We start from the raw sequence: 9,773 nt of genomic DNA on the forward strand, positions 1-9,773 counted from the left end.
GACCATGACTTAACCGAGGTATTGTTGGAAGAGATAGGTCTTCAGCCTGCGGCGGAAGATGTCCAGGCTGTCTGAGGTCCTGATGTCGGTGGGGAGCTCGTTCCACCATTTGGGAGCCAAGACAGAGAAAAGTCTGGAAGTGGTTTTGAGGCGAGTTGACCCACGCAGGGTGGGAGTCGCCAGCTGTTTGGCTGATGCAGAGCGGAGAGGACGGGCAGGGGTGTAGAGTTTGACAAGGTCCTGGATGTAAGTAGGACCTGAACCGTTAGCAGCAGAGTACGCCAGAGCTAGAGTCTTGAAGCGTATCCGCGCAGCCACTGGTAGCCAGTGGAGGGAGCGGAGGAGGGGTGTTGTGTGTGAAAATTTGGGAAGATTGAAGACCAATCGAGCAGCTGCATTCTGGATGAGTTGTAGAGGTCGGATGGCTTTGGCAGGCAGACCTGCCATGAGGGAGTTGCAGTAGTCCAGGCGTGAGATGACCAGTGCCTGGACCAGGACCTGAGCTGCCTTCTGGGTGAGAAACGGGCGGATTCTCCTGATGTTATGCAGCAAGAATCTGCAAGATCTGGTAGTGGCGGTGATGTTTGTTGAGAGGGACAGTTGGTTGTCAAGAGTTACGCCAAGGTTTTTGGCGGTTTCTGTGGAGGCAACCACTGTGTCCTGGACAGTGATGTGGAAGTCAGTGGTGGGAGAGCCCTTCCCTGGGAGGTAAAGTAGCTCAGTCTTTCCCAGGTTGAGTTTGAGGTGGTGCGAGGACATCCACTGGGAGATGTCGGCCAGACATGCAGAGATACGTGCTGCTGCACGTGTTTCAGACTGGGGAAATGAGAAGATTAGCTGGGTGTCGTCGGCATAGCTATGATAGGAGAAGCCATGCGAGTGGATGAGGGAGCCAAGGGAGTTGGTGTAAATCGAGAAGAGGAGCGGACCAAGGACCGAGCCTTGAGGGACCCCAGTGGTGAGTAGACAGGGTTCTGAAACAGAACCCCTCCAAGTTACGCGGAAGGTGCGGTCCTTGAAAAGCAGCATTTTACTGTTTTCTGCTTGGAGCTCATTTAAACTATTTAATACACTGATATGCGCTTTAATGTATAATACTTAAACATTTACTAATATGGGGAAAAAATAAAAATACAGAAAGAAATGTTAAAAAAACAAATAGAATTAAAATTAATAAGACAAAATAAAATGGGTGAAAAAAAGACATTACATGGAATGAAAAGCCAGATAAAAAACAAAGAACTTGTTTGATCGTAGATGAATGTGAAAAAATCCCGATCTGAAAAAATGACTTTTGCTGGAAGTTATATGTAGTGGTGTAGAAGCATTTACATAAAATTTAAATTGTACTTAAGTACAATTCTTAGTTACAGAAAAAGCACATCTAGAGTCTGACTGTAACAGTCTTTAGTCTCAGAGAGAAGCTCAGAATATAACAACACAGCACATGGAGAGGAGGCATGAAGAAACGGCTGGCTTGGCTTTTAAATGATTAACAAGACTTTGTGTGAAGGCGTTGGTGAGATTTGAGGCCACCATTGCTAGAAAACCTTTTCCCACATTGTTCACACCAGTACGGTTTCTCTCCATTGTGAACACGTTGGTGAACTTTAAGGTGACAACTTCTTGAAAATGTTTTCCCACACTGTTCACACCAGTACGGTTTCTCTCCAGTGTGAACACGTCGGTGGACATTAAGGTGATGACTCCGAGAAAACAATTTCCCACATTGTTCACACCAGTACGGTTTCTCTCCAGTGTGAACACGTCTGTGGCATTCCAGTTTAGTTTTGGTAACAAAGGTTTTCTTACATTGGTCACAGCTGTAGGGTTTCTCTCCAGTGTGAACACGTCGATGGGTATTAAGGTAATACCTGATTGAAAAGGTTTCTCCACACTGGTCACACTTGTAAGGTTTCTCTCCAGTGTGGATGCGTTGATGGTATTTCAGGTTCTGTGCTGTGGTGAAAGAGCTCCCACATTGATCGCAGATGTACAGTTTCTCTCCACTATGAATGCGTTGATGTCGTCTCAGGCTCGATGCCTGAGTGAAAACGCTCCCACATTCATCACAGCTGTACCGTTTTGCTCCAGAGTGAACCTTGAGATGAACCTGTAAATCTCCAGCTGTTGTAACAGATTTGTCACAGGGCTGACAGCGGTTAGCGGTTTCTCCCTGTTTCTATAGCAACAGACAGACAGAAAAAGAGAGAGGGTCAGTGCAATGCCATGGTGGAGAAAGCTATCTAAAACCATCAATAATATTTAGAGCACGTCTATACAACATAACCCTCAATGTACAAGCAGGACTTTATTCCAAGTTGGGGATTTAAGAAAAAACAGTGTTGCTATGACGCGCCATACTCTGTCCCTCATTGGCTGAGCCTTGAAATGCTGGTTGTCCAATCACAGCCAACAAATGTCTGTCAGTATATCTGTGGATTCTTTTGTTCATAGAAGCTGACTGTAATATAAAATTAAAATTGAAATACTAACAGTAAAACAATATTTTAAACGGGGTCTAAAGACGACTGTCAGTTTTATAACAAACGGCAGGTTGGACACCATGAAAGCTGTTACAGTCTCTGTACTGCAGGGGGCGCCATCACCTCCTTAACGCTGCATTGTATCTGTTAATACCTGTTCATTTTGGGTGCAAACAAACCCAGTTAGGCAGAAACTATTCTTCTTATTCTGTCATCATATTGTACTGTTGGAATCATAACGTTGATATCTAAAGTAAAGAGAACAAAAAGGACAAAAAACACAAATACAAACTCAAAGTCATTAAAGTGATCTGACCTTTTTTGGAGGACTCATTCTTCTTCTTCTACCTTCAGATGGACGTCCTGAAATCAGAAGTGTCTCGTGACACAGATGAGCTGTGAAGTCAACAAACAGAGACACACGATGAGGACATAAATAAATGTATAAGCATATATATCCTGACTAAACATGAACATCCTGAGCCATCCGTGGGCTTTTACCTGTTTTATTACAACTGTTCCGTACTGTACTCTGTGTGTGTGTGTGTGTGTGTGTGTGTGTGTGTGTGTGTGTGTGTGTGTGTGTGTGTCCCACAGCAGGATGTTGGAGCAGGAAGTAAGACTCCACAATAACAGGATGTGCTGCTTGGATAATTGCTTGATAAGGGCTGAGGAGAAGCTGTTCCAGAGTTTCCCTGACTATCTGACAGACACACACACACACACACACACACACACACACACACACACACACACACACACACACATACATGTCTTTGTGTAGTTGTGAGGACCACCACTTCCCCTAGCCCAACACACACATTTCAGGGTTTACCATCTCTGTTAGGACCTTCCCTGAAATTCATACAGATGATTAATTAAGGCCTTTAGAGGCTATCCTAGCATTTTCTTTGTGAGGACTGGAAAAAATGTCCTCACAACTACAAATGTCCTCACAATGTTGGTATTCTGCCATGAGTTGGTCCTCACAACTATATGAAGACAAACACACACACACACACCACTGGTATATGACCTTTATGTATCAAGCGTAATCTCATTGCAGCTCACATGAAAAGCTCTTTAGTAAGCACTGAACTGTAAAACACACAGCGTGATCTAAAGTCCAGAACATGAACATCCCGTGTCAACAACAACAACAAGGAGAAAGGTAAACAGCTGCAGGAGAAGAACAACATGAAGAAAACAGAGCAGAAAATAAAGTGTGAACTCACCAAATGTTGGCTCAGAAACAGGATCCAGCAGCGGTTTACTCTCCTCTTCTGCTCCTTGTCTTCTCTCTCTTTGTCTCTGTGTCTGTTCTCTGACCGTCACAAGAAAAGTCTTCACCCACTTTAAGCCACGCCCACTTCTGTGACTGTGCTGTGATTGGCCAGAACTTGTTTTTCTCCTGTGGCTGTCTGTAACTCTACACTCACTTTGTTCTCATGTGGTTTAAAAACTCTTTTTATGAGTGAAATCATATGAATGCTTCTGATCCTGTTCATTTTTAAACCAAAAAAAGTTGAAGAAACCAAATATCTGATCTCATCATAAAGACTATGTATGATCTAATCTTATTAATATTATCAATGAAATGTCAGAAAATAGTGAAAAATCTCTGTTATAAATCCCCACAGCACACACTCAGAAGTCTTGTTATAATAAACCAACATGTTTAAATATGAGTAAATACAAGTTTATGACCATATATGACACAGAAAAGCATTAAATATTCATATTTGAAAAGCCAGAACTGTTTGGCATGTTTTGATGCAATATATTACACTCAAATAAAGAAAGAAGTTTTTTTACTCTGATATATTTAAATATCAGTAAATATTAGTTTATGACCAATAAAAGCATTCAATCTTTAAATTAAAGAAGCTGGAACCAGCAGATATTTGACATTAGAGCTTGTAAAATGACTAAAATGATGATTTGATTATAGATTATAAAAACAGCTGCAACGAGTCGATTAATAGATAGATAGATAGATAGATAGATAGATAGATAGATAGATAGATAGATAGATAGATAGATAGATAGATAGATAGATAGATAGATAGATAGATAGATAGATAGATAGATAGATAGATAGACTTTATTTATCCCAAGCTGGGAAATTACAGTGTAGCAGCAGCATTACACACAGAGACAATAACAACACAATTAAATAAAAAGAACAACCTAGGCATACGTCAAGCAATAAAATATATAAAAATATAATAAAAATACAATAAAATATAAAGTGTCTAAAGAAGGAGTAGAATAGAATTCCAGTGCAGAATAAATATGAATATACAGTATAAAAATGTTGGTGCTATGAAACAAATAAGGTGCAATGAACAGTGTGCATAAAAACACATAAAGTGCATAGACAGTATGTAATGAACCAGATTATTATCTGTTATTGTACAGTGTGATGGCATGTGGCAGGAAAGATTTTTTATATCTGTCCCTATGACAGCGGAGCTGGAGCAGCCTGTGAGAGAAGGTGCTCCGTTGTCTTTCTACTGTGTGATGGAGAGGCTGCTGATCATTGTCCATGATGGAGAGGCTGCTGATCATTGTCCATGATGGAGAGGGTGCTGATCATTGTACATGATGGAGAGGGTGCTGATCATTGTCCATGATGGAGAGGCTGCTGATCATTGTCCATGATGGCCAGGGTGCTGATCATTGTCCATGATGGAGAGGGTGCTGATCATTGTCCATGATGGAGAGGGTGCTGATCATTGTCCATGATGGAGAGGGTGCTGATCATTGTCCATGATGGAGAGGGTGCTGATCATTGTCCATGATGGAGAGGGTGCTGATCATTGTCCATGATGGAGAGGGTGCTGATCATTGTCCATGATGGAGAGGGTGCTGATCATTGTCCATGATGGAGAGGGTGCTGATCATTGTCCATGATGGAGAGGGTGCTGATCATTGTCCATGATGGAGAGGCTGCTGATCATTGTCCATGATGGAGAGGCTGCTGATCATTGTCCATGATGGCCAGCAGTTTGTTCAGTGTTCTCCTCTCCACCACAGTCCCAAAAGTCTCCAGCCTGAGACCAAGTACAGAGCCAGCCTTCTTGATAATCTTATCAAGTCTGTTGGTGTCGCTGGCTCTGATGCTGCTGCCCCAACACACAGCAGCAAAGAAAATGGCGCTGGCAACAACAGACTGGTAAAAGATCTCCAACATCTTGCTGCACACATTGAAGGATCCCAGCTTCCTCAGGAAATAGAGTCTGCTCAGCCCCTTCTTGTACACAGCCTCTGTGTTAGATTTCCAGTCCAGTCTGTTGCCGATCACCACTCCGAGCTATTTGTAGTCCTCCACCTCCTCCACCACCTCCCCCCTGATCTGAAGTGGCTGTGGAAGCATCTTCTTCCTCCTGAAGTCAATCACCATCTCTCTGGTCTTGGTGACGTTCAGCTTCAGGTGATTCTGTTCGGACCACTCTACAAATCTGTCCACCAGTGTCCTGTACTCACCCTCCTCTCCCTCTCTTATACACCCGACAACAGCTGAGTCGTCAGAAAACTTCTGCAGGTGACATGACTCAGAGTTGTACTGAAAGTCAGTGGTGTATAAGGTGAAGAGGAAGGGAGAAAGCACAGTTCCCTGCCGAGCTCCTGTATCACTGACCACCACATCAGACAGGACACTGCCCAGACGGACAAACTGTGGCCTGCCTGTCAGGTAGTCAGTAATCCAGGAGACCCTAGAGTCGTCGACACCCATACCCCGCAGCTTCTCACCCAACAGCAAAGGTTGAATGGTGTTGAAAGCACTGGAGAAATCAAAGAATGTGATCCTCACAGTGCTTCCTCCACCATCCAGATGCAAATGGGCTCGTTGCAGCAGGTAGATGACAGCATCGTCGACTCCTAAATGGGGCTGGTAGGCAAACTGCAAGGGGTCCAGAAACGTCCTCACCTGTGGCCTCAGCTGGGCCAAGACCAGTCTCTCCAGGACCTTCATCACATGAGATGTGAGGGCGACAGGTCTGTAGTCAGCTGGGTCAGATGGTCTTGACTTCTTGGGGACTGGGACCAAGCAGGAGGTCTTCCACGGCAGCGGGACTTTCTCCTGACTCAGACTCAGGTTGTACAGATGTCTCAGTACAGGAGACAGCTGGCTGGCGCAGGTCTTCAGGATCCTGGGTGTGATACCATCAGGACCTGCAGCTTTACGCTGATGGAGTCTTTCCAGCTGCCTCTTTACCTGGCCTGTAGTCACCGCTGAGGGGGGGTTGGTGCAGATGTCATCAGTGTAGGAGGAGGTGGGGGAGAAGGAGGGGGGGCAGATGGAGAGGTGCTGCACTGGAGAATGCTGGGGGGAGGGGGGAGCCATTCGGGACAGTGTGGATGTGTGGGGGGCAGGGGGTGTAGAAGGGGTGGCAGGCGGTGAGCTAAACCTGTTAAAAAAGTTGTTATACTGGTTTGCTCTGTCCAGGCTCCCTGACATCTGCCTGTCCTTCCCCTTCATCCCTGTGATGTGTTTCATTCCTGTCCACACATCCCTCACACTGTTCTGTTGGAGTTTGGCCTCCAGCTTCCTCCTGTAGGTGTCCTTACATGTCCTCAGCATCTCCCTGAGTTCATGCTGCACTCTCCTCTGCTCCTCTCTGTCTCCAGACATGAAAGCCCTCTTCTTCTTGTTCAGAAGTGCCTTCAGGTCACTGGTAATCCAGGGCTTGTTGTTTGAGAAGCAGCGTACGGTCCGGGCTGGCATAGTGGTGTCCTCACAAAATTTAATGTACTCTGTGATGCAGTCAGTCATGTTATCAATGTCTTCCCCATAAGGCTCTGTTAGAAAAATTGCATGAGGAAACCTTGAAAATTGATAATCTGTCACCAACAGAAAAAATCTGTCACCAACAGAAAAAACCTCACCATTTTTCTGCGCATTCGTTGATGGGGAAATGAAGAGCTGGAGAACGTCCAAGTTTCAAAGTTTAACAAAAGTTTTATTACAATACGTCAAAAAATGTGCACTTTACAGAGATCTCCGGGTTCAGAGTTAACTCATGTCCCTGAATACAAACAGACGTGTTTCAGTTCATGAAGTCTGAACCACGACTCACCCATTAAAATAACCTTACAATTGTTTACAAAACACGCTGGTCGATTTCCTCCAGGAAGTCCCGCCCTCTTGATCGCTGATTCGCCAGTTTTAATGCATACAACGGCACGTCATGCCACCTGGTTGCTTGCTGCCGAAACCAGGCCTTGCCCTGATCTACTAACAAACTTGTTAGCACAAACATTTTTCCTTGTTATGACTTACAGAGATTCTCTCACGGGATTTTCACTTGGCCTTCTGTACATACACACACACACACTCACACTCACAAACGCACATACACACACAGCAAAAACTGTGTCTCAATATATCTGGATGTCATTCTTTGTGATTTATAGAATCTTAGTCAGTTTAAGAAAGTGGAATATATGTAATTAAAATAATCATAGTTTTCTACATCAATATTAACACACAAACACAATCAATGTATCAAATCATATTGTCTAACTTAATATAAATGCATAGAGATATTTATTACAGTCAAGGTTTGACCTTTGACAGTGACCTGCGTCAGAACAGAGAACAGAGACAGAGAACAGAGAAATAAAGCATAAAACCATTTACCAATATAGAAAATAATCAATTATTTTAACATAATCCAGGGCTTGTTGTTGGAGAAGCAGCGTACGGTCCGGGCTGGCATGGTAGTGTCCTCACAGAATTTGATGTACTCTGTGATGCAGTCAGTCATGTTATCAATGTCTTCCCCATAAGGCTCACAGAGTACATCCCAGTCTGTCGACCCAAAGCAGTCCTGCAGTGCCTCAGAGGCCTCATGTGTCCACCTCCTCACCGTCCTGGTGTTCACAGGCTGCCTTTTCACAAGAGGAACATACTTTGGGGTCAACATGACCAAGTTGTGGTCCGACCTGCCGAGGGGGGGAGGGCTGTTGCCTCATATGCATCCATGGTGTTAGCATACAGGAGATCCAGCGTCTTATTGTCTCTGGTGGGGCAGTCAACATATTGATGGAAGTTATTTAATGTCTTGCCCAGAGAGGCATGATTAAAATCTCCTGTAATAACCATGAATGCATCCAGGTGTTCAGTCTGTAGTTTAGCAGTGACAGTGCTGATGACTTCACAGGCCACTGCTGCATTAGCTGATGGGGGGATGTAGACAGCAATAAAGATGGTGGACGTGAACTCCCTCGGCAAATAATACGGGCGCATTCCCACAGCCAGCAGTTCAATGTCCGCGGTACAGAGCCGTTCCTTCACGCTGACGTGCCCGGGGTTACACCACCTCTCACTCACATAAAGTGCAAGCCCGCCACCTTTCTTCTTCCCACTTTTGGAACAGTCTCTGTCACCTCGAACCAAACTGTAGCCAGGAACATCAACGCTGCTATCCGGGATATGCGAGTGCAACCAAGTTTCACTGAAGCAAAAAACGCTACACTCACGGTTTTCCCTCTGGGTCTTCACCAGCGCTGAGAGCTCGTCCGTCTTATTTACCAAAGACCTCACGTTTCCCATAATAATCGCGGGGACTGCTGGTTTATGTTTCCTCCTTCTCTCCCTCCGCAAGGCTCCAGACCTGCAACCCCGGCGTCTCCTCCGCAACTCCTGCGGGACCGCAAGTCTGTCTCCGGGCAGCAGTAGAGGCTCACACAGCGCAATCAGCTGTCCGCGCGTGTAAACAATGCCCTCATAACTACCGGCGAGGTTCTCTGTTACAAAGAGTAGAAAAAGTAACAGAAGAACGCGGAGAATGGTAGAAAAACTTAGTCCAGCCATTGTCACAACGTTTGTGAACAAGATGTAATAGATAAAAAACACACCAAAAGGAGTAAAAACCAACAATTAAACAAAAGTTACAATACACGATGGGAGCTGCGGCTACAGGCTGCCACCTGGAGCGGCGCCAGAGGCATGAAAGAATCTGCTAATTGTTGCAGCTCTATTCTCACACATCACACGAGGACTCTGAGGAAAGAAACACACTTTTCTCTGATTAACAGCAAATCTCAATTAGAGCTCGTCCTTCCTGCTCTTCTTCTTCTCCTCGTGGAAGGCTTTTCCATCTGCCTGCTTCCTGAAGCTCAGTGTGACGTCGTCATTCACCCCCTGGTCCTTCAGCTTCTGTTGGAGCTGAGAAACATTATTACTCACACAGAGAGATTACATTCTGCTTTCTTCTTTACAGTCTGAACACTTGCTTTGAACTTGTTTTTGGGACTTCTAAAAAGATAATCAAACAT

The 9,773-nt window shown here is 44.7% G+C and overlaps 1 protein-coding gene across 1 annotated transcript; it reads right to left on the reverse strand.

Moving 5' to 3' along the window:
* Positions 1-1,488: 1,488 nt before the first annotated feature.
* Positions 1,489-3,780, reverse strand: LOC131989095 (zinc finger protein 239-like). The gene is made up of 3 exons (XM_059354275.1): positions 3,722-3,780; positions 2,803-2,882; positions 1,489-2,182 (listed from the first exon to the last, which is right to left on the reverse strand). Exons 2-3 carry the CDS (start codon positions 2,818-2,820, stop codon positions 1,493-1,495), a joined length of 708 nt encoding a protein of 235 aa, XP_059210258.1. The 5' UTR covers positions 2,821-2,882; positions 3,722-3,780; the 3' UTR covers positions 1,489-1,492.
* Between the last annotated feature and the right edge of the window lie 5,993 nt (positions 3,781-9,773).

This window comes from Centropristis striata, chromosome 17 (genome assembly GCF_030273125.1).
Source record: "Centropristis striata isolate RG_2023a ecotype Rhode Island chromosome 17, C.striata_1.0, whole genome shotgun sequence".
Classification (NCBI taxonomy): Eukaryota; Metazoa; Chordata; class Actinopteri; order Perciformes; family Serranidae; genus Centropristis; species Centropristis striata.